Consider the following 25,500-nt stretch of genomic DNA (forward strand, 5'->3'; position numbering starts at 1 on the left):
CTATATATGTGAACCCAGCACGCAGCCAGGCACTCTGTGTTGCTTGTTTGTTGAATGAGCGAGTGGATGAGTGTCCTTGCCTTTGGTGGGGCTGCTGGCTACCAACCCATTCCTTCCATCCCTAGTCATTGCTGGGGCCCCACCCTATGGACTGCCTTGTATTGACAAGAGAAAGGGAAAAACAGATTTGGGTAAATCTTTCCACTTGCCCTGCTGAAGGGCACTTGCCCTGTTTTGTTTCTGGGTCTATCTTGAAGTCTATCATGTTTCCTTTTGAGGTCATTGTTGAAAATATCAGCTTCATGAGAAGGCAAAATCCCCCCCTTTCCTCCTTCTCATTTGTTCTCCATTATAGGTATCTGACCTGATCCATTCAGTTCTTTGAAGATAAAAATATAAAACCATGTTGTGATTTTTTTTTTTTTCCCGAACAACTTTTGAACAAATGCTGTGAGCTGGCATGAATATTCTCTATCAAAGATTCCAGGTCAAAAGAATTCTATTTCAGATGAATCAGTGGAGTATAATAAAATTATGAAAAGGTAACAAACACAAAAGGACGCCTCTTAGCGATGATGATAAATCGTCACCAAAAGTTTGCATTGGTGGCCTAACATGCGAACAAAGTACAAACGACATAGAACTACACCACTGCCTCCTGAAGTAAACCTCAAATAAGGAGTCATGGTGGAGATAAACACAGGCAGCCACCTCTGTTTATCTCAAGCCTCCCATTTTGGTGCCATGTGGGACCAGTAGCATCAGCAGCACCTGCAAGCTTGTTGGAAATGCAGTCCCCCGGGCTCCACCCAGACCTACAGATGGGCTTGTGTTTGAGAATCTGTGAAGTCAGCTGAGCTATCAAGGGTTTGCTCAGCAAGGAACATGTTCTTCACATTTTTCATTCAAATTCCAGGTCACTGAATCTAAACAACCCACTTGGAGTTTCTGGGTTAAATGTTACCTGATTTCACACACACATAATTCTTTTGTTGTTGTTGTTGTTTTAGTCAATGCATAAAAAGCATTTATTGAATGTCTAAGAACTGTGATCCACATGTCTATTAAAAAGCAACCTTGTGGGGCCCTGTGATTCAGTCTGGAAAAGGTCTCATGAGGCCAAAAGCTATTTTTCTCCTCCTGCCTGCTTCTCTCTCTTTCCTTCTCTCTCTGTCCCCCATATTCTGATGCCTTGTCCACATCTGTGGTGTCACCTGTCCCACTTCAATGACTTTCAGTTTCTTCAGCCCAATCTCTCACCTGAGCCTCAGACTCGTGTCTGACTCACAACCTCATACATCCCCACCCTGGGGTGTTCCACAGTCCCCTCAAACTCAGCACATCACACTGTTAGGGAAAGGGGAAGAGGAGGACACAGGGAAGGTGGCTCTGGGTCCCAAATATTCATGCAGAGGGTTTGGAGAAAAGGCTGGTTGAGATTAGTAAAAGGACTGAATGCTGAATATTTGAAAAGAAATGTAGTTGAATGAACATCTAGGGGAACATAACGATTTACTTTAATTAGTAGATGACATTCCATTGTAAATAGCATGCTGTTTGTATGTCTTCATTTTTGTTGTTTTTATCTAGTTTATACAATTTTATCACCCACCAGAAAGCTCATTTAAACCATTTCCTTTTAAAAAGAAGTTGACAGCAGAAGAGCAGCCATCAGTGCAGCCTTCTGAAGAACTATAAGCCTCATACTGATGCCAGGGTCACCTTCTGGGCGAAGTGACTTCTTTGTAAGGCATGTGGGTAGTGTGGTCCACAGCAGAACTCTAAGGCACCTGAGAATTGTAAGCTTCAACCTGGCCTCCAGGTCATTATGATGGCATCAAGGTCGAAGAATATTTTATTTTACGTTTTGTAGCTTGATTTATAACTCTTGAACATTTAAACCAGGGTTCCTTAACTGTGGCACTACTGACATTTTAGTTGGAATAATTCTTTGTTGGTGGGGGACTGTTCTGCATATTGTAGGATATTTAACAGCATCTCTGGCTGTTAGATCATTGGATGCCAACAGCAACCTCCCTCAAGTGGTGACAATCAACAATGTTTCCAAACATTCCTAAGTGTTCCCTGGGGAGCAAAACTGCCCCAGTTGAGGCCCACTGGTTTAGACCTATACTTTGTGAGCCTACATTTGTGCCCCTGCCCCAGACCCCACAATTGTTGGGGTTGGTGGTTTCTAGCCACGTGATCTTGGGCACTTCCATCCTCTCTGGGCCTCATCTGCACTTGGTGGGAAACACATGAGAGAGTGTGTCAAAGCTTAGCTGCAGCCAATGCTCACTAGTCTCCTTCCTGCCTTGGTCAACCTTTAGGGGTGCTCACCTGTTCAGGAAGATGCTGCTGACATCGTCATGTGTGATGGGAGGCTTCTTGGAGCTGGCAGCCATCCGCAGTGGGCGCAGGAAATTGTTGACAAGGATGTGCAGCTGCTGCACGTACTCAGCCTCAGCCTCCAGCATGCTGAACACCACCTGGTTCCTCTTGCGCATGCTGTCGGCATGGGGTGACCGGATGTAGTCCTGGATGATGGTCTTCCACTTCCGCCGGCACAGCCAGCCCCGCAGGAAGCTCTGCACCTGGGCAGCAAGACCAGTGGGGAGAGGCTCCTGTCAGGGAGTCTGGACCACTCCTGTCCTTCGAGGTTGTGAGCTCCCCAAGGGCAGGGACCAAAGCTTTGTTATTCCTATGCCGGCCATGTAGCAAAAAGAGCTCAGATGTAGACCAGGCCTGGCTCTGTTGCCCACATGATGCAGGACAAGTTGTTTGGTTGCTCTGAGCCAATTTTCCCATCTGCAAAATGGGGCTAAAGAGATGATGGCTAGACTGAAAGTGTGGTCCACAAATTGGACTGGCATCTCTGAAGAGCTTATTGGAAATGCAGATTCTCAAGCCCCACCCCAGACCTCTGCAGTTTAACAAGACCCCTTGGGTTGCTTTGGAAGCACTCGCTGGAGGAGGGAAAATGTGGCTCCATGTCTCCATAATGGGAGGTCGCCTGAGGATAAAGGGTTGCAGGGCTGTGCTGGGCATGGGTCATGCCTTGTCTTGTCTAATGACTTGCCTGAAAGCCCAGAAGTTTCAATTAAAGCTCTTCTGGATAGAAGGGTGATTATCAAATTGAACAGAACATGGAAAATTAGTTAACTCATACTTAGCCCTCATCAGCGGCTTCTGAGTGCTGGTGCCTGCCTGGAGCCTCTCCTCCTGACTCAGTAGGGAAATGAACACTTAACTTAGTTGCCTTGGAGCTGGGCTGCTTGGAGTGGCCTCGTGTTGGCAAGAACTCGGGAAAGAGCCTTGATTGACATACACACAGAGAGTTGTTTTAAGCTGTACAGGCTTCCAATCAAGGGCTTCTGAGCTGTGTGCAAGCTCACAGTCCACACTGGGAGGAAGGGTGCTGGGATGAGCCACTGGGGACCAGGCAGAGGTGCTCATACAATATTCTCCACTGAAAGGACCACTGTCTCCAAACAGCAGGTACAGTTGTCCAGGGGCAGACCTGCTGGCTAGAGATGGGTGCTGTGGAGTGAAGAGGCCTGCCCAAGCCCCAGGAGCTAACTCTGAAGATAGGAAGGGCTTTCTCAAAGAGGGAGGGGCTTACTCTGAGGTTCCAGGAGGGTGAAAATAGAGTGATGGGAGGTGGATTTCAGCTAGCCTTTAACAAAATGTTCCAACCAGAATGCTCCAAATACAGGGGTGGACTGGGAAGCTCACTGGGACTGTAGCAGAGAACACGGGTCAGGGCATCTCTGCCCAGATGGGACTTGACTCAGACCCGGGTGGCAAGTCCCAGTGTCTGTGGGGCCCTGGCAGTTCCTAGAGGTGCGTGAAGCTGGCTGGGTAGGGTAGGGGGATATATCATAAGGTGGCACCTCTTGCCTGGGCCAGCTGCTGTCATGTGCAGGAGGTGGCCTGGGGCTGCTGGACTTTCTGCTTTTTAAGGAGATGTCGTGTCCCAGCAGCATAGCCTCTGGAGCTTGGCCGCCAGGGTTTGAATGTTACTCTGTATATACTTAGCTGTGTGACCTTGGGCAAGTTCCTTTGTCTCTCTGTGTCTCAGCTTCCCCATATGTAAAATGAAAATAATAAATAAACCTCAGAGGATTTTAGAATTAATCTGCATAAAGCTCTTAAAATAATGTCTGGCACATAGAAAGTAGTTAATTAATGTTAGCTATTTCTATTCTTAAGAAACCAGAAATCCAGATTTTCGTGTGATGTGTTTAGCTTTTAAAGCACTGGCAACAAATTTTTAAAAATGTAAACCAAAAAAAAAGCCCAGTGGGATGAAAATCTCAAAATCTCAAACACACTGGTAAGCTGAACTTGGCCCATGGGATGCCAGTTTGCAGTTTCTAGGGATGGCATTGGGGTCCTTTTATGCACTCAACAAATAGGATTCTGTGGTTTCACCTGTTTTTCTTAGGGTGAGTCAGGCTCCCCTGCCTTGAGTCTGGCAAGCTACAAACACAGCCCATGCTCCTTCCCTCTGCCACACCACCACAGGGTGGCCCATGGTATGTCACTACCTGGCCACTGGGCAGATCCCTGGTAGCTTCTGAGATGTCTGTTCCTCCTGAACTCTCATAGGGTAAAAGCAGTGAGGTCCGAAAAAGGCTGGACTACTGTGCTGGGTCTGCTGGGGACTCAGGAGGTACTTGTGAGAGGTGGTGTGTACATGGCAGTGGGGGTCACATGCCAGGGAGTGGCAGCAGAGAGGTGGCCCTGGGGGTCTTGGCAAGGTGAATGACAGCGTGAGGAAAGTGGTCAGCTGAGAGTCCCGGGCCTGGGCTTCTGTCCTGGCTTTCCCCACTCCTTCCTCTTGTGGAACCTTGGTTTTCTTTTTTTTTTGAGATGGAGTCTCACTCTGTCACCCAGGCTGGAGTGCAGTGGCACGATCTTGGCTCACTGCAAGCTCCACCTCCCGGGTTCACACCACTGTCTTTCCTCAGCCTCCTGAGTAGCTGGGACTACAGGCACCCGCCACTATGCCTGGCTAATTCTTTGTATTTTTAGTAGAGACGGAGTTTCACCATGTTAGCCAGGATGGTCTCGATCTCCTGACCTTGTGATCCACCTGCCTCAGCCTCCCAAAGTGCTGGGATTACAGGTGTGAGCCATCGCGCCCGGCCCTCAGTTTTCTTATCTATAAAATGGGGCTGAAGCACTCTACCCCACAGGGATAACCAGAAGAAATGACTTGACAAGGTACCCTTCAGGGATAAGGGATTGTGGGCTCTGTCTTTGGAGCTGAGGTTGGGGGATGGGGGGCACGCCCTGAGGAAAGTGGGACTATGGGTGGATACTGCCAAACCCTGGGCTGGCTCTCTAAAGACAGAGCTCCAAAGAGGGCCACCCAGAGGGATAGTACAGACCTTCTTAATTTTCTTGATGTCGCTGTCTTCATCGTTGGGAGCAACAGTCTGGGTGGACTGGATGCGCTCATTGTCCTTGAGCAGGGATGCGATCTGCAACAGAAACACAGGTCAGCCTGCGAGGGGCACTGGTTCATGGAGGCCCCAGGTCTTTGGGTGGTGGGTGGCAGGCACAGGGTGGCAGCTGAGTGCCCTGCCTCTTCTTCCCCAAGAACCAAGATGCCACAGCTTGTGATTCTGACTCTGTGCATCCAGGTCATGGAACCAGACAGGCCCTAGACATCTGCGAGAAGCAAGCGCTGCATGGGGGATGGGTAGACACCTGGGTTCCAGGCCAGCTGGGCTGCCCAACCAGAGTGACCTTGGATGAAGCCCTTCTGCTCTCGGGGCTGTAGCCACCTCATTTGTAATCTCAGAATTTGACCTAAATCTGTGATTCTCCTCCCTATTCCCCAAACCACTAGTCCCTTTATTTGATAATTTTTGCTGTGATAGAACACATGTAACATAAAAGTTACCATTTTTACCATTTTTAAGGGTATGGTTCAGTGGTATTAAGGACATTCACAGTATTGTGCAACCGTCATCACCATCTACCTCCGGAACTCTTCATTTTGTAAAAGCGAAAGTCTGTACTCAGCAAACAATAACCTTCCATTCCCCTTCCTCCCAGTCCCTGGCAACCGCATTCCACCTTCTGTGCCTCTGAATTGGACTCCTCTAGGTAGCTCATCTAAGTAGACTCATGCGCTATTTGTCTTTCTGTGACTGGCTTATTTCATGGTGCATAATGTCCTCAAGTTTCTTCCCATGTTGCAGCATGGGTCAGAGTCTCCTTCCCTTTCAAGGCCTGAGCAATATTCCCTCGTGTGTGTAGACCACATTTTATTTATCCATTCCCCCTTTGATGGGCATCTAGGTAATCCCTTTATTTTTCAAACAAAATTGTATCTGGATATAAATCAGATACAGCAGGTGGCTCCAGGTGATGCCCTGCTGGCTTGGCGCTTTCCTTCCTGGGCAGCCCCAAAGCACCTCTTAGAATCAGAGGCCTATTTTAATCATAACCTGGAAACTGCTGGCCTAGAAAAGTGGAATAGCTCTTCGAATATCTAGCTGCTCTAAACATCTCCATTTGCATAATTTGGGGATCACAGATGTCGACATAGCTGCAAGAACAAAACCAAGGCATGGTGCCTAGGAGAAGGTGCACCTTAAGCTGCACTGTGGCCAGGGGCCTCTGGGACTCATCCCATAGACAGGCCAGTGGTGTATCCTCCTGCGCAGGGTTCACCCAACCACTCCAATTCTGTAAGTCCTTGTTTTGTGTCCTGTAGCAGGGTTCCCACTGCACCATGGACTTTCCTGTGAAAATGCTGGAATTGCCTGTCTACTCTTCTATCTTTGCTGTGAGCTCTAAGGGAGAAGGGATTGCAGCTGTTTCATTTATTGTGCTCCTGGTGCCTAGCGCGACATTGGGCACTCAGCACATTCTTGTTGTCTATACAAATAAGTGAATTAAAAAAAAATCAGAGCAACAGCAGCAACAAAAACATTAACCAAGGGAAAACACTGCAGTAATGAAGCCCCGCATGTCTAAAGATAGTAGCTTGGGGGATTCTATGAACACAGCCACAAAGCCCAGTGCTGTTCTCTCTTGGGAACACATGGCTTTTGTCCCCTCAAGGCCACTTGCTGAACCACAGGATGAATGGGTGCTCATAATTGAGCAAATCAAGCACTTTGAAAGCAAAATGGAACAGTTACCCGCTCTCCACTCCTTGGTTGCTAAAATTACCCCTGTGATTGAAGAGTGGCCGAAAATATCTAACTGAGAAATAGTCAGCATGGAGATGGGCTTTTCTCCCCTCCCCCTCCCCCTTTTTGATCCTTTGAGAACATTTGCACATTGAAATGATGACTGATTCTTTGATCTAGACTCTAAAGGGCTAAGAAACACACAAGTGTGTGTACATACACACAAACACACACACACGCCTTTGGAACCTGCTCAGTCAACACCTTAACCTTCAGCTTCTCACCTCTGTGCCAGGATGCTTTCTTTGCCAGTTTTGGGATTTGCACATAGCAACTCTTTTCACTTTAGGATGGTGATATGTGTGTGTATGTGTGCTGGGGTGGGGGAAGTGGTCTGTGTTTAAAACTGATGGTGTTCTTCTCAGAGAGAGGCATGCCGGGACATCTGCTCAACAGGGACCAGGGCAGAAAACAGATGCAATTAGGTCAGGCACCGTGCTACATGCACAGGCAACAATGGCAGCTTTGGAGTCTTTATTTAAAGATCAGGCTAAGTGGGCAAAGCTCTGGAGGGTTGCAAGCCTGGGGACACTGCAAGAGTCTTGAACTATGTCTAGTCTTGGCCGATTGCAACTAGGAGCCAATATCGGGATGGTGGTGGGAGCCCCAGGCCTAAAGGGCTCATGGAGGGCTCATGGAGGCAGCCTTTCCCTGACACTGGCAGGTGCCTCCTGGAAGTAGATTTTGCTTTGCACCCTGCTTTGTTTGGTTACATCCTGCCCCTACTTAGTTGACCCTGGTGAATTACAGCCATGGGGAAGTGGACCTCTGACTCACGCCCTGTCTCTGACTGGCTGACTCCACACCTGGCTCCATGCCTGGTGTCTTGGCTGGCTCCTGCCCACCCACCACCCTCAGACTGGCTTTCTTTGCCCCTAAAGGCAAACTCTTACTTGCCACACCTGCTTTGGGCATGGTGCATTGACTCCTGCTCCACCCTACTCCCCTCTCTGGAGACACTTTCTTTAACCCGGAATGTGTTTAGTCAGTGCAGTAATGGGTAATGGAATTAATCCAGGTCTTTTGCTCTTTGTTAGCAGCCAAGGGTTTACTAAAGATTGCTGCATTGCTTGCTTTTCAAGCAGGTGCCACACAACTCAGCTGTCTCTCCTGCCTCCCTGCCTCCCTCTGCCCCCATCCAAGCCCAACAGGTGCCCCCATCTCTGTTTCCCTTTGTGCCAACCTTATCAGCATGTTCTGATGGTGTCTGTTTGGGCACCGTGCCAAGTGCCCTTTCCCTGGAGGAGCTCCCAGCCTAAGAAAGAGGTCAGGCATTCATAGAGGTGACTTGCAATCCAACAAGGCCAGGCCAGAACAGAGCTGTGTACCCACTGCCATGGGAGGGCCTCGGCCAGGGAGTGGCAAGGCTCCCCAGGAAAGGTTTTGAAGGGCAAACAGGAGCCCAACAGTTGGTATATGTGGGGGAGAGAATTCAAATAGAGGGAATGATATGAACAAAGGCATGGGTGTAATAGAGTTGTGTGCCAGGGCAGCAAGTCTTGGGAATGGGGGATGGCAGGAGATGGGCAGCAGGGCCACAGCAGGGAGAGTGGCCATGGAGAGGGGGTGCTGGTGGGGAAGGACCAAGGCCACCCTCCCCTCCTTTCCCCAGAGCAGTCTTCTACCTATTTTATATATTGGGGTTCCACATCAAAGTGTGTTTGCAAAACTGATTCTAGGCCAGTTGCGATGGCTCACACCTATAATCCCAGCACTTTGGGAGGCTGAGGCAGGTGACCACCTGAGGTCAGGAGTTCGAGACCAGCCTGGCCAACATGGTGAAACCCCATCTCTACTAATAATACAAAAATTAGCTGGGTGTGCTGCCTGTAACACAAGCTACTTGGGAGGCTGAGGCAGGAGAATTGCTTGAACCTGGGAGGTGGAGTTTGCAGTGAGCCAAGATCGTGCCATTGCATTCCAACCTGGGCGACAAGATTGAAACTCCATCTCCAAAAATAAAAAAATAAAAAAACCTAACACTGATTCCAAGGCTAAGTCTTCCTTTTGAACTTTAGGGTAAAGATCTCTGCAGTTCCCTCCACTGTCAGCCTTCTGGGATATGTGTGTTCCCATGCCAATGAAATATTACAGCCATGTGCAAACTCCTATGCTGCCCTTTAGGGCCTGTCTTAGCTCTCCAAATTTACTTGCAATTGCAAATGGGAGAGAAATAGCTATTAAGAAAATGAAATCATGCCAAACTGAGCATTCTAGAGGAGGGGAGGAGTCTTCTCAGAGGCAGATGTTCCCTTATTTAGATGGTTCCTTGATGGGGTTTTCTGGTAATGAAAGAGAAGTCCTGATAGGATTGTTTAGAAGGGAGAGAAGAGACTAAGTCAGCAGGGGATTGATTGTTTAACTTAGTAACGTTACAGGTGTGTCAGCATGATCTCCTGTTACAGAGATGGCTGGGGTGGGTGCCACAGGATGGAGGGTACAAAGGGAGAAGATACAGGCTGGCTTCATGGATGTGTGGCCTGTGCATTTGCACAGAGTCCCAGGCTTACAAGGGCCCAACGGTTGGTTTAAGCTTCTGCAGTTGCTGTCTTGAAGTTTTTAAGGGCCCCACATTTTCTTTCGTGCTGAGCCCTGCAAATTACAGAGCTGGTCATGAAAAGAGTTACAGACAATAATATAATGGTAAATTATAAATGGTAAAGCTCTCTGAAAGGAAAACTGACTTGTAGCATTTGCCAGTTCCCATGATGTCAGCCCATTTCTAGCTCAGCCCATTTCAAGCTACCAAAGGTCAAATACACAGCTAGCGAAATTCTTGAAAATCTAGCAGTTGGCTCTTGCAAGCTGGTGTTATGGAGTGTTGTGTAGATGGCCAATGGCCAATGGTAGAAGCAGGCTCTGGCACATCACTGGATGCAGGGGGAAGATCTTGTTAGGGAAAGAGGTTATGGACAACAACAAAAGTGGCACGTGGGAGTGTGAGGAGAGAAGTCAGTGTGTAAAGGGGAGGTTGGTGAAGGATGGTTGTGGCAGGAAAGGCTGGGTGACATGAGGGCAGAGGTGTTTTCTATTCATTTTTTAGCTGTTTTCTGTTTTAATAGTGGAGTGCCTCTCCATTCTGTTACATACAACAGCCTGTGTTACGGGTTTAGGGACTGAAGGAGGAGCCTCCTCTGAGTCATTGTTGGGACTTTTGCAGATACTCTGGTTCTCTCTCTTCTTGGAAATGGTGGGTTGTATTTCCCAGATCCTCTGAAGTTGGGCACAGCCACGTGACTTGCTCTGTCCAGTGTGATGTGAGCACTGTGCCATGTGCCTTTCCCCAGCCCAGCCACATGACTGGTGAATTTCTTGATGGCAGAAGCCTCCTTGGCTTGTCTCTCGATCACTGGAGGATTTTGGGGAGCAGAGTCTTCAGCAGAACTCTCAATGGACACACAGAGTCAGTAATCAACCTCTGTTGTTTTAAGACATTCAGATTTGGAGGTTGTTACTGCAGCGTAAGCTAGCCCATTCTGACAGATACAGGTAGTGACTACTCCAGGGGAAAGAAGCAGTGAAGACTGAGTGGAGGCAGCTGCCATGAGAAGTGCAGTGACAGGCCAGGAGAGTGGAGTTTGAAAGCAAGAGGTGGCCAGGGGAATGTAAGCCCCCAGGAATCCTCAGGAATATGTGGGATGGGGCCTGAGGAAGCTTATTTGGCCATCAGAAGAGAGGTGGACCATGAGAGTGTGGGGCCATCCAGGCAACACTGTCATTCCTGAATACGTACTTTGTTATCAAGGTCCTCTCCTCAGCAGGGAGGCAAGGCTGTGGTGGGGCAGGCTCAGGCCAAGGATTTCAGCCAGGAGATCCAGTGGTGGAGGCGAGAGACTTTGGGTAAGTTGCTTCCTCCCCACGGACTTGGTGTCTTCAGAGTCCTCCTGGCTCCAACAGTCTAAGACCCTGGGCCTTCCTCACTGGTGTCACTCGTCGCTCACCTGGCTTTTCAGTGTGTCCTGCCCACCTGATGGCCACTCCTCAGGAATGAGCTCTGGTTCCACTCTCCTAGAGCCCACTCAGAGCCAGCAGGTACCCTCTGACCTGCAGGACATATTTTTGCATATGTGTGTGTGTGTGTGTATATTATCAGGGGGACAGAGAGAGAGAGAGAGAGAGACCAAGAGAGATACTATGGCCAGAAAGCTTTCCTAAGATGGTCCTTCTTTCAAAGTCTTCTTTAAAAAATCTTTTGCCCTGAAGGGTAATACACTCAGTTGGAAGCATCGCTCTGAAAATTCCCATCAAGTGGGTCTCTACTGCCACTTTGAGACACACACACACACACACACACACTCTCTCTCACTCAGTCATGACTGACCGGCTTTCTGCTCCCCAATACCACAGGGGGCTCTGCCCTTTGCACCTACACCCCTTCTCTGACCTAAAGTGCCCTGACACCTTTTAAGGCCATGTGCAACATGAACCCACACCTCCCAGGCTGTAAAACAACTGACTTCCTGACTTGGGTTCACACTGCAAACCCTACTATGGCACTGATGACACTCTACCACAATCAGACCCAAAGGCAGAAACCTTCATATCTCTAATGCTTCCCACAAAGTCTGACAACCATTCATTCATCAAGCCCTTATTGAGTACCTACTATGTGCCAGGCCAAAAGAAGGAGTGATAAGCGACACAGCCCTGTCCTTATGGAGTTCCTGCCAGGCCTGTTGGGGTGACAGGCACGCATGGAGCCTGCTCTCACATGGTGAGCTGAGTGTGGGAAAGCCATGGGAGCAGACAGCAGGGAGCACCCTCCGGTCCAGGGGTCCCCCAGGGTGAGGCATTTGAGTTTGGTAGGATGTCACCAGGTAGGACGCTTGGGGATGAAAGGGCATTCCAAACAGAAGCACCAGCATGTGCAAAAGCCAGGAGACGGGTAGTGCACTGGTGCCCACAGTGAAGAGGTGAGTGCTTGAGGACAAGGATGAGGTCAGTGGTAGGTGATCTTCAGTGAGTAAGTGAATGAATGAATGACACCTGGACACCCTTGATCATGAAGCTAATAATCTGGTACTGGGGCTGGGCTCCTTCCCTGATCCTGTATAGGAGTTCAGTTTGGATTTAGGAATCTGTGTTGGGCAAGGATTGATCCCACAGTGAACTGGGTGGGCTGGAGAGGGGACATCCCTGAATTGAGCTCTGGTAGCCCTGTGGGAAGAGGCTACCAGAGTAGAGTGGAAAGACTGGCAAGCAGACAGGAGACCTGGGTTCCAGCCCTCTGCCACTTCCCAGTTGTGTGAGCTTGGGCAAGTGACTTGGGCTTTTTGAGTCTGGTTCCTCCTGTGAAATGTAGGTGACTGATCCTATCAGGATGGTTGTGGGGAATGAAAGAAAGTATGTCTTGAAGGTGCCTGTTATCAGGCTAGCAGAGGTGTGTAGAATCTGGAATTTTTGTTGACCTTGAGGTTGCAAGTTGATGTTACTTTTAGTTCAGGGCTTGGCTGCTGCGGAACAAGGTGGAATTGTTGGCTTTAGATCTTTGAACATTCCAAGCAGAACTGGATTAGCAGGTGTGATGGGGTCCTATGTTCAGAAGGCCCTGCACTTGGGACTTCAAGCTCTTTTGTTGAAATTCTTAAAATAGTTTTCTCTTTGAATTGTGTTTAGTGAGTGAACTCTGATGGGACCATGAGCACAGGCCAGGGAAGTCATTCTCCTGTCCCACAGCCTCCTGACCTAACTCATGGCAGACAGGCAGCACCCAACCTCAACCTCCAGCCTGCCCTGCCCCGACTGCCAGGATGTGCTCAGTAGCTGGACTTGGGTGGGCAAGGAGCTCCTTCTGAGTCACCCATCTAATGTACCCTGGCACTGCCAGCCTGTAGCACCGTGGGGCACACACTGGCCCCCAGCCTGCACCTATGCCCAGGCACCTGCTGAGGGCCAGGGGCGATGGTAGACTGTGAGTCTCCTCAGCTGACTCAACCAGTTGCTCCCCAACCAGTTGCCTTGGCTCATGCATGTTCCTACCTCCCACTGCTTTCTCAGCAACTTGGATGGGTTATTGACTGCTTATTCCTCACACTCTGGCATCCCAGGCCCCAAGACCTCTGCTACCATCTGCTTAGGGAGCAACTGGTTGAGTCAGCTGAGGAGACTCACAGTCTACCATCGCCCCTGGCCCTCAGCAGGTGCCTGCGCATAGGTGCAGGCTGGGGGCCAGTGTGCGCCCCACGGTGCTACAGGCTGGCAGTGCCAGGGTGCATTAGATGGGTGACTCAGAAGGAGCTCCTTGCCCACCCAAGTCCAGCTACTGAGCACATCCTGGCAGTCGGGGCAGGGCAGGCTGGAGGTTGAGGTTGGGTGCTGCCTGTCTGCCATGAGTTAGGTCAGGAGGCTGTGGGACAGGAGAATGACTTCCCTGGCCTGGGCCTTGCATTTTCACCTCGCATCAGACCCTGCAAATTGGATACCCAGCTGACTTCAGGGGTCTGTGTTTTCATTTTCCCCTCCTCAGTGCAGAGTCCATGGTCCTTGTGTGATACGGCCAGATGGTTCTGAGCATGCTGGTGAGGTGATGGGGGAAGAGATGATCAGATCATTCTGTGTCGGGGTTGATAGCTAGTGAGGGGCATCTAAGGGACTAAGAGCTGGTGCTTCCCAAGGTTTAATGTAAATGGAATCACCTGGGCTGTTGTGAAAATGTAGATTCTAATTTAGAAGATCTGGGGCCTGGCCTGAGATTCTGTTCCAGGTGAAACCAATGCTGCTGCTTCATGGCTCACACTTGGTGAAGCCAGGTGCCAAGAAGCTTAGTCTGGCAACAATGCCGCCTTCAGAATACTGGCTGGTGGGCCCCTGCAGGAGCTTTCATCAAGATGGGTGGAGGGAAGGGGCTGCCTTGGAGTTGAGCAGAAGCCCACACTCTAGTGACCTACCAGTGACCCTGCGCCCTCCAGAGTCTTGGGCTATTAATGCAGAATGCTCAGTCAATACAGTTGCTGACACAGTAACTAGGAGCTTACCCATAGGTAATCTCACTCAATCCTCACGACCTTGTCAGGTGTTTATAGAAAGCCCTGTTTTACAGCTGCAGAAACTGAGGCACAGGCACGTTGAGGGACTTGTTCCAGGTTGCAGTCAGTAAGTGGCAGAGGTGAGATTTAAACCCAGTCTGACCACAGGACCTTCTCATTCTGCCAGTACTACCACATCTTAAATTTGGAGCCTGGAAGAACTGCATCTGGGAGCTGGTTCCCCTGCCCGTCATGTGGCTCCCCGATCCTGCAGGAGCCCAGGGTTTCAGATGTTGTGCCTAGGGCCTGGGCCCCTGGCCAGCTTTCTCCACCCGCCAGCCCGCAGTCACCTCTGCCTTCAGCCGCTCGATCTCGATCTCCCCATCCTCGATCTGCTGCCGAAGCTGCTTGGCTACGGTCTTTTCCGTCTCCACGATCTGCAGCAGGTGCAGGTACTTCTGCATTAATGCCTCATGCTCTGTGGCCAGGGTCCTGTAGCTGTGGACAGATGGACATGGCAGGTAAGATGATGACTCCTTGTCCCCTGGCGAACCAAGCAGGGCACTGACCGGGAGAGGGGCTCACCCACCCACCTGCACTTAGCAGAAGGCCCTGACTCCCAGCACCCTGCAGAGTGAGAGGGCTTGGCAGGGTGGAGCTGGGGGCAGTCCAGGCAGGGAGACAGCTGGAGAAAGGCGGGGCGGTGGGCCCGAGTGCGAGTCTGCTCTAGAAAGCACATCTGCGTTCTTGTTCCCACCCACTTTTAAAGATAAATAACAGGGCTAGAAGAGAGAATCCTTTAGTTTGTAATGCTGTTCTATTAAAGTGTAATAAGATTTTGTGCTTCTGTTATGAAAATGAATATCAGGTTTTAAAGTTTTTCCAACTTCTCAAGAGACTTAATTGTTTTTCCTTGCAAAGGAAATTCAGCTGAGAGCCTGAAGGAGTCTGTTTGGTACCACCACACCTCCCCCCACCCCACGGGTGTGAAAATTCGGCTGCTTCATTAGTCTGTTCTTACTAATGGACCCCGTCAGAGTGCTGTAAAACAGGCGTCCACCTCATCTGCAGGCTGCTCTGCTAGCCTCCCTCCCTCCTTCTGTCCCTCGTTCCAACCCTCCCTCCATCCTTCTCTCCTTTCCTCTCCTTCCTCCCTTCCCTTTCCTTTCCTATCCTTCCCTTTCCTATCCTTCCCTCCCTCCCTTCCTCCCTCCCTTCCTTCCTATCCTTCCTTTCCTTCCTATCTTTCCTATCCTTCCTTTCCTTCCTATCCTTCTAATCCTTCTATCCTCCCTTGTGCAGGCGCGATCTTTACAGACTCAGACTCTCAGAGAAGGGAACTTGGGGATCACAAAAGACCAGCTGTCTCATTTCACAAATGAAGAAACTGAGGTCCAAATCACAGTCCATGAGTGTCAAAGCTGGAGCTAGAGTCGGGCTCCAGCCCCTGACAGTGCATTTGTGCCTCCTTTAGTGGTTTCATCTTCTGGTTTGGCATACAGTTCTCTCCACTGAAACATACACTGTAAAATGCACTTGATGTTGCATTTTGTATCTTGCTGTACATAAACACACACCCCCCACAGAGGCATCCCATAATACCAGAATATTATACATACAGCGCGAGAGAACATTGTGTCTCTACATGATATTAATATACTCCAGTGCCTTTTTTCGTACATAGGAAGTATCTATTATATATATGTAAATAAAAACTAAGTTGGGAATATGTAAAAATACTTAATATGGCTGTGGAAGACAGCCAGTGTCTCCCTTGATACAAACACACACACACACACACAGTGTCTGAGGGTTCAGTGATGCTTACAGTTACAGTGTCCCCCTCTGGTCTTATGGCCAACTCCATAGATAAGGGCACGATAGCTCCTGTTGTCCCAGGCACTGCTCAACAAGCCTCAGCTCAGCCAGGATGGCTGATGTGGATGCTGACTATTCTAAGGAAGGTGCCTCGATTTCCCTTTCTGCGACCATCACCATGTCACTCCCCCAGCCCCCATGTTGAATGGGAGACATTCCTGGGAGGCCAGTGGGCTGGCCCCAGGGCTTGACAAAGGAAGAAGGCAAACAATCAGCCTGTCCCATCATTCCATCACTGTCCCATTGACATGTGCCCCTGGCTTCCAAAAGGGTGATGCATATGGAGAGGTTTTTGTTCACAGGTGTGTGGTCTCCATCACCAGCTGCTCCCTTATTGGGGAGCAAGGCTTCTCTGCATTACCTGGCAGTTGCAGAGCTCCCAGCTTACTGGGAGCCAGGATCTGGAACTCTACAACCCCCACTTAGGCACCCATGTCCTGTGTGACATTGGGTCATACGTCTGTCAAATGGGCTGAAGGGACCCCTCCCTGGGTTATCATAAGCACATGATGAACTGTGAGAGCTGGACAGACTGTAGAGCAGACAGACACTCTCAGATGCAGAACATTCTGTCAGGCTCTGGAGGCCCAGACAGGCTTGGCAGCATTGATGTCAATTGGATTATTATTATTTTATTGGCTTCTTAGAGCCAGTCCTTAATTTAGTGAATTGCTTGAAAAATTATCCTGTCCATGGTAGGCAGCAGAGGAGTGCCTTGCCTGCCTGGCATGCACCATTGCACAGTTGCCCTGCAGGGCTTCTTCTCCTGTCACCAGCTTGTGTCAATGTGGCTCAGTTGACCTTAAAGCAGGGAGATTGTCTAGGTGGCTGTGATCCAATTGCATGAGCCTTTAAAAGCGGGGAGTTTTCTCTGCTGGTTGTAGAAGGGACCGTGAGAAATCTGAGGCTGGAGAGTTACTAGCTTGAGGATGGAGGAGGCCATGTGGCAAGGAGTGTGCAGCCTCTAGGAAGTGCCCCCTACTCCCCTTCTCAGTTGCCAGCAAGGAAACAGGGACTTCAGTCCCATGGCTACAAGGAGCTGAATCCTGCCAACAACAAGAACGAGCCTGGAAGTGATGATTTCTCAGAGCCTTCAGAGAGGAGCCCAGCCCACTGACTCTTTTTTTGTTGTTGTTGTGTTTGAGACAGTGTCTTGTTCTGTCTCCCAGGCTGACTGCAGTGGCGCAATCTCTGCTCACTGCAAGCTCTGCCTCCCAGGTTCAAGCCATTCTCCTGCCGCAGCCTCTCGAGTAGCTGGGACTACAGGCACCTGCCACCACGCCTGGCTAATTTTTTGTATTTTTAGTAGAGATGTGGTTTCACTGTGTTAGCCAGGATGGTCTCGATCTCCTGACCTCGTGATCTGCCCGCCTCGGCCTCCCAAAGTGCTGGGATTATGACTCTTTGATTTTAGCCTATGAGACCCTGGGCAGAGAGAGACCTCAGTCAAGTATGGACTTCTGACCCAAAGAACAGGGAGGTAAAATAATGGGTGTTGTTTCATGCTGCTGAGTTGGTGGTAATTTCTCATGCAGCAATAGAAAATTAAAACACTATCTTTAAAATTAAAAAAATATATATATCATTCATTTTTAAAATTTGAGGTTTAACATACATATTGTAGAAAGCACAGGTCTTAAGTGCAGTTTGATCAGTTTTGATAAATGAATGCACTCAAAGCCAGATGAAATTTCCATCACCCCAGGAAGTTCCCTCATGCCCTTCCCTGTCAATCCCTACACCAGAAGTAACTACTGTTCTGATTTCTATCACCACAGGCTCATTTTGCCTATTTTAGAATTTCATGTAACTGGAACCAAATATCATGTACTATTTTGTGTCTGACTCTTCACTCAGCAAATTGATTTTGAGATTCATCCACCAGGTTGCACGCATTTGTAACTGGTTCCTTTTACTGCTGAGCAGCATCCCATTGCATGCATGTACCAAGGTGACTTTAGACATTTGCCTGTTGATGGACACATTGGCTATTCTTAGTTTTGGACTATCATGCATAAAGCTGCTAAGGGATATTTGCATACGACTTCTTATGGACATTTTTTTCATTTCTCTTGGATAAGTACCAAGAAGTGGAACTGCTGGGTCACAGAGCAGATGTATGTTTAACTTTTTAAGCAACAGCCTTGCAATTTTCCAAAGTGGTTGTGCCATTTTATCCTCCTGCCAGCACTAGATGAGAGTCATGTTTGTTCCACTCATCTTCAACATTCAATATTTTCTGTCTTAACCATTTTAGCCACTCTACTATATAAGTATTGGTATTTCGTTGCCTTTAGAAACTTTTCGTATTGATTGAGATTCTAAATCAATGTAGTCCTGGTTATCAGCACGTAAAAGTTAGAATTCTATAATACTTCTACATTTACAGAGCCCCTTCACATAAATAATTTCATTTGCTCCTCAAAATAACCATGCTCTTGGTTCTACTTTAGTGCTTAGGAGACTGAGGTCCAATTGCTCCCCCTGCATCTGGGTTCTTCCTCACTCAGTTTTATCCTCCACATCATGAGCAATTTCCAATTCAGATCATAGTTCTGATCATGCTACTCCCCTTGTATAACACCCTTGATGGCTTCCCACTGTTCACAGCGGAAGGGTCAAACATCTCAGCAGTATTCAAGATCCAGTTGTGGTCTGGTTCCAACCCACGGTCCACGGTCCAACCTCATCTACTTTCTCTCTCTCTCTCTCTTTTTTTTTTTTTTTTTTTTTTGAGACCGAGCCTTGTTCCTTTGCCCAGGCTGGAGTGCAATGGCGCCATCTCGGCTCACTGCAACTTCCGCCTCCTTGGTTCAAGCAATTCTCCTGTCTCAGCCTCCTGAGTAGTTGGGACTACAGGCTCCCCTACCACCCCCAACTATGCCCAGCTAATTTTTGTATTTTTAGTAGAGATGCGGCTTCACCATGTTGGCCAGGCTGATCTCAAACTCCTGACCTCAAGTGATTTGCCCACTTTGGCCTCCCGAAGTGCTGGGATTACAGGTGTGAACCACTGCACCTGGCCAACCTTATCACTTTATGACACCCAAACTTTGCCTCTTCATTATTCTTGGAATTATCTTTCCTGTATCAGTGCCTTTATTTAAAGCTTTTTTTGTGGGGTGTGGGGAGAAATGAGCATTCAATGCTACCAATCTAACCCATTAAGTCTGACTCCCAATCCCCTTACTCAGGCCAAATCTTACCCTATTTCCAGATTCCCCATATTCTCCCATTTCCCTGCAGATGGAAGTAATGTCTCTCTCTCATGTTGTTTTGTATTTAACCCAGCCTCATGCACCAGAGCTATCTGTGCATACATCTAATGTCTACCTGAGGGAATACTTATGTTGCATCCATCTGTCTCCCAGCACTGTGCACTGGGCCTGACTACTGGTTCCTATGTGACAACCTGGTCTCTGTAGCTAGAATGGATACCCCTTGAGGAAAGAACTAGAGATGGCCTTATCTCAGGGCCAAGGTCATTGCTATAGTCATAATAAAGGCTTCTGGTTAACTAGTCTGACCCAAGGCTCAAGGAGGGGCCCTAGGATCCATCTATCCAAGCATACATCCATCATCCACACATACTTTCAACTCATCCATGTATCATCCATGTATCCTCCATTAATTCACCATTCATCTTCCATATATAAACTCAACAACCAGTTTTGCATCCATCCTCCAACCATCCATCCATTCTTGCATTCCTCTAACCCATATTTACTGGGCACTCTGTCTATGCATTTATCAGGCCTCGGTAATGCAAAGAATCACATCTGATCCCTGCCCTCAGGAGCTTCCATTTTTTTAGGCAGCAGATACAGAAACACCATTACTCACTAAGGTAGAAAGATCCACTGCCCAGAAGGGAAAGTCTGGGTGCTGCTGCCCCTAACCATGCTCAGCTCTGCCAGGCGATTGTCACCTCTGGAATCACATCCTGGCTCACAAACCCGTCATTTCCCTAGGACCCAAAAGGGACTCCGTTCAGCTTGGAGCCCCTATTGTCTCTGTGGTACCTATTGTCCTTTGTCTTTCCCCTCTCTTGGCCCAGGGAGTCTCCCTCCAGGGGGCACTTACTGCTGGATCAGAGGCAAGGAGCAGGCCTAGAATCCCTGAGTGTCAAAGTTCAGAGAGGTTTAGAATGTCAGTCTCTGGATGAGAAAAGCGAGGTCCAGAGAGCAGAGAGGACTGGTCCATGGTCATGCAGCGAATGAATGGCTGCATTTGGGTCAGAATGTTGGAGGACTTAGGCTTCAGGAACCACAAAATCCTTTAACCAAACCAAATACTTGGTTCCACTAATATAAAAGAGGTAACTAGTGTGGGAACAGGGTAGGAGCTACAATACTCATGGCCTCTCATTCCCTGTGGCACTGAGAGGCTCATCTCAGAGGTGCAGGCTGTAAGGGTGGACCCTGCCAAGAGATGCTTCTTCTCCTCCTTTCCCCTGCCCTCCTCTTCATGGGGCTTGGCTTTGTTCAAGGGCCCTTGGGTCTGGTCTCTTCTGCCTGGACTATGGGGTGGGGGCTTCCTGCCCTGGGCAAGGAGACATACCTGGCATGTGCAATGGCTGCCACCCATTCATCACAATCTTTTGCGTCCTCTGTCCTCAGCTCCAAGGCTTTCTGGTTCTCATGGCTGAAGTTCACCGTGAAGTAATGCTGTACCAAGAAGAAGACATCTCCAATTACCAGAGTGTCCATGGGACCAACAGAGACTCCTGCAATCAATCTAGCTGTTTTGCAAAGTGCCTGCTGCCACATCAGCTAGGCACAGATTCCTTGTTTGTGATAATCAGAATGCCATTCTATTTAGCAGTTTCCAATTCTCGATTAAAAGGGCTTTTGTACCATGTAACAGAACCTATGCTTAGGATATTGTAAGAAGGAAACAAAACACACAAAGCCCTGTTCGACAACAAATTGCAAAAAAGCCAGTTTGAAACCACCAGGCACGCCGATGGGAAGGCAGGGAAAGCACACCCTTAGAACATCGTTTTGGGAATTGGGTACTAATTCAATGCAGCATGTATTTAACTCACAGCACAAAAATGGACTAAGTGCCCTTCTAGGTCCTGGGGTTAGAGCGATGAGTAAACAGACACGGTCCCTATAAGAGCCCACTGGAAGCCACCTCTGTGTTGGGTGTAGGTGATTAACTTAGAACCATGCTAACCATGGGCACTGCCCCTTAAGGACTCAGGGAAGCGGAAGAGTCAGACAATAGACACCCATCTGCAATACTGTTATATGAGTTAAATACATGTAAAGCTCCTAGAAGAATGCTTGGCACCTAGTAAGCACTGTAATTGCTATAATTAATGTGGTGCAGTCACTACTGTCATGGAGGTAAGAACAAAGGGCTGTGGGGGCACAGAGCAAGTCACCCACTGACTTATCCCAGGGAGATCAGGAGGGCTTCCCAGAGGATGGGACATTGGTTCTGGTTTTATTTCAGCTGAATGGAAGAGCATGGGGACAGCTTGGTGTCCAGAGCTCACAGCATATTTGGGACGGGGAGGGGGCTGTACAGGGATGCCAGTGGGCAGGTGGGCAGGGGCTGGGGTGCAGCTGAGAGGAGGAGCCGTGGGAGGAGAGGGCAGCAGGAACAAAACCCAGGTTTCTGGTTTGAGCAACTGGGCATGTTGGAAGAGTAAGACTGGGCTGGGACATTGGCAGGAGGAAGGGGCAGGGGCTCTGAGGGGCCAGTTCCACATGCAGAGGGATTCGTTGAAGAGAGCAGACAGACAAACGAAGTGCTGGGGGACCAGCCTGGGCCTAGTCCTGGTGAAACGGGGAGGAGAGAGGCAGGGGGTGAGGTGCAGAGAGGGGTCCTTAGGTCTGCCATTCAGAGGATGCACCACAGGCCAGCCATGGTGTAGTACTGAGCCAGAGAGGGTGCCCGTCCCTCCATCCCTCAGTGTCTAGGTGGCAGGGAGCAGCAGCACAAGGTGCAGTGTGTAAACTAATTTTAGCTTCTGCTGACATTTATGTATTTTTGTTAATTGTCAGTCTAGGTGGCAGCTGGGTGTATGTGAAGCAGGGGGCGGGGGAAATGAGTGCGGTGGGGGGGGGAGAGGGAGAGAGAGAGAGAGAGTTGTTACAGAGTCAATGTCTGTCTCTTGTTTCCTAGGAAACAGATAACTGGGGCTATAGAATGAAATGTCAGCTATAGCCTCAAATAACTGAATCTGAAAGGCTCCAGTGGGCAACCCGCCCCCCTCGAGGAGGAAGCAGGTGACACATAGTGGCAGGCGGCTACCTAGCACTTTCACCATCTCTCGAGAGATGATGAACACACAAATGCTTGTCTCCCATGATCTCATTATTTCCACATTCACCAAGCGGAACAGGTATTCTCTGTGTTACAACTGATGAACCTGAAGCTCAGAGAAGTTGAGCTGCTTGCCTAAGGTCAAACAGCGGGAAAGCAGAGGAGCCAGGATGACACATCTGCACTGGGCAACTGCCGCCTGCTTAGGCCCTGGGCTTGGCCCTGGGATGTAAAGACAAAAAGGCAAAGTCCCCACCTCAAGGAGCCTGTAGGCAGGTGAGACTTAGAGTCCCAAATCAGAAACAAGGCACTCAGCTACATATAGGCACAGTGGGGTTGCTGGGTCTCCTTAGAGCCCCAAGGGGAATGTCCCAGAGCTATAGGGGCCCATTGCTGGGAGCAGAGCAGGAGTGTTCTCCTTCCCCACTGGGTCACCAGGGGACTCAGAGCTGCATGGTGTGATGGGCTTGGCTGAGGGCTTTCACTCCTCACAGAGTCTTCCCAATTGGCCCTCCTGAGTGGGGAAGCAGATGGCTCCCTGCTAGCCATGTGTACTGGAATCCCCTGCAGCCTCACCCCTGCTGGAAACCTAACTGTGAGGAAGGATGCCAGGAAGACCCTCCAGGCCTGAACCCAGTCATCAGAGACCCTGAACTTCTGACAGGTGATGATGCCCAACTCTGTCCTGCAGACCAGGCACGGGGCTCCTGGAGGCTTCAGAAAGCTGGCTGCAGGCTACCCAGAGGCTTTCCCCACTCCCTTCCTGCCACTCCAATAGTTGCTAGTTCGTCTGCCTGTCTACTCCATCTGTGTGACCTCGCTCTGACCCCATCACTGCTGCCCTAGGTTAGGCCCCACCACCTTTCTCCAGGGCTACTGCCACAGTCTTCTAACAAGCATCCTGCATCTGCTGTCCTCCTGGGATGGGAGACACTGCCTAGACCCTGAGTGACTGACGAGCCTGGAGTTCAAGTGTAGTGGCCAGTTTATGGAGGGATGGCTTTCAGGACAGGTGTGACCCAGAAGCTTCCCTGTGAAGCATAACAGACAGGCTCCAGGGTCCAGGGTGAGCTCTGGGAGAGTTCAGAGCCACTTCAGGCTCCTGGCCAGAGGAACTGCAGTTCAGGCAGCTGTGAGGGCCTCCACCTTAAGGAGAAGGGGAAACTGGAGGCCCTACCACGCCTCAGGCATAGTACTAGGTTCTTTGCACACATCAGCTGACTAGAGATACAACTGCCCTAGAAATTAAGTCTGTTATTCCCATTTAGTTGGGGATGTTTTGAGGCAAGACACATTCATTTGTCCAAGGTCACCAGGCTAGAAACAGCATCACTGAAGCCAGAACCCTGGGCTGCCTTTGCCCAATGGTGCTTTTGCTGCTGCAGGAGGCCTGAGCTGGAATATAAGTGCCTCGAATGAATTGAGAGCAGTTTGTTCCCTTTGTGCTTGTAAACCTGCCCCCTGACATCTGTTTTATGCAACTGCATTGCCCGACTGACTTGTAGAAATTGTTTGCTAAGGGAAAGTCAGCTTCCACCCAGAGTTTCTGAATCAGCACAAATCCGGACTTTGGGTAGCAAGTAAATGAGACTTTGCTCTACGTGGGAACTGGTAGGGACAGAGATAGAGACAGAGATAGATATGATAGAGATAGATGGCTCGTGGGGGTGGTGGTGGGGAAGGTGGGAGAGGGAGAAGCCTACAGAGACACAGAGACAGAGTATAATCCACTGGGAAGACCAAAGACCACATCTAGAGAGAGACGATGAGCTCTAGGCTCCTGGAAGATGCTATGAAAATGGGAGCTTAGAGAGTTGAAAGGGGCTCAGTGAGAATGCAGATCTCCAAACCTATGTGCAGGAAAACCTAAAACACAACCAGTGGTGTGGGGAAAAAAAGGGAAAGTGACTGTTTTTGTGAGGCTCTGCTGTGTGCCTGTCACCCTGTAGGCACTGTCACTGTGTTCCTGAGGGAGCCCAACCACGGTGGAGGTAGGTGGCATGACCCCACTTCACAGAGGGGGCTGAGGCTTGGAGGTGGGTGTGAGGTGTCTCTGGGATTGCTGTCTAGGGTGACAATGGCTTGACTCTTAGCCCAGGGCCCTTCTGTTCACCCTGTTTGTTCTCTTCACTGTAATGGACAAGACTTAATAGGGGGCAAGTGGCTTTCTGGGTGCAGAAAGAGCACTGGAAAGGGGGTCTTATCTGGTGTCAGTTCTACAGTTGAGACTGTGTGGCTCGGGGGCAACTAAGTCTCTTCCTCCTTGTCATTCTTAGCTTCCTCATCTATGAAATGGGGAGTTAGATGAGCTGGGCTCAAGGTCTTTTTGAGCTCATATATATAAATATATATATACACACACACACACATATATAAATATAAAAATATATATTAATATATAGATCTGTGTGTATATATATCTACACACACACACATACATACACATGCTTTTATATCTATCCATCTATGAATATATCTGTCTGGAGAATATGAATGAGAGTGTGCATGCGTGGATGTGTGTGGATGTGTTTTGGGTCTTTCCCTGCACTTCTGAATAGGCCCTGGGTTGTTCCCAATCTCTCTTGTAGCTCTCAGAGGCTGTGTATGTTTCTGGCCTATCCCTCTTCTCTGTCAGGTCAGGTGTGTGGCCTAAGTGTGGTCTGAGGGTCTAGGCATGGCACTGTGTCCTGGGGTCAGCCTGGCAGGCTGAACCCCAGAAGAGGCCAGGCAAGGACCCCTCCCTGGGCCCCAGGGAACACACAGGCCAGAGATTCAGGTCTCGAAAAAGAGTTTTCCTGGACTTCAGGCCTGGCCAGGCTTAGGCTGGGGATGGGGGGGGGGGGGGTGTCTGCACTCCATCCTTCCCCTCACCTACAAGACTTCTCCCTGAGGCCCCTCCTTCCTTGGAGCCTCACAGCCTGACTGACCCTTTGGTCTTGGACTGCTCAGGGCCAGGGCTTGTACCTGCTAATTTGGAAACTCTAGAACCCTGCACAGAGCCTAGTACTGAGTGGATGCTGATGAATAGCTGAAGAATGAATGAATGAACAGACACATGAATACTTCACCTTGGGGTTCTGATGATGTCCTGATGAGGCACCCAGGACCTCATGATGGTCCTCACCCCTCTTGCACTTGTTAATGATTTTGCAAGTAACCTTTCT

General features: G+C 49.3%; 1 protein-coding gene across 2 annotated transcripts in view; it reads right to left on the reverse strand.

Moving 5' to 3' along the window:
• RASGRF1 (Ras protein specific guanine nucleotide releasing factor 1) overlaps positions 1–25,500 on the reverse strand; it is a 130,098-nt gene that overhangs the window by 84,917 nt on the left and 19,681 nt on the right. For both annotated transcript variants that reach the window (XM_008015697.3, XM_038010237.2), the window contains exons 2-5: positions 20,618–20,724; positions 14,530–14,677; positions 5,397–5,489; positions 2,341–2,594 (exon numbers count right to left, since the gene is read on the reverse strand). In XM_008015697.3, the coding sequence (XP_008013888.1) occupies positions 2,341–2,594; positions 5,397–5,489; positions 14,530–14,677; positions 20,618–20,724 (602 nt within the window). The remainder of the gene's footprint in view (positions 1–2,340; positions 2,595–5,396; positions 5,490–14,529; positions 14,678–20,617; positions 20,725–25,500) is intronic.

This window comes from Chlorocebus sabaeus, chromosome 26, assembly GCF_047675955.1.
Source record: "Chlorocebus sabaeus isolate Y175 chromosome 26, mChlSab1.0.hap1, whole genome shotgun sequence".
Classification (NCBI taxonomy): domain Eukaryota; kingdom Metazoa; phylum Chordata; class Mammalia; order Primates; family Cercopithecidae; genus Chlorocebus; species Chlorocebus sabaeus.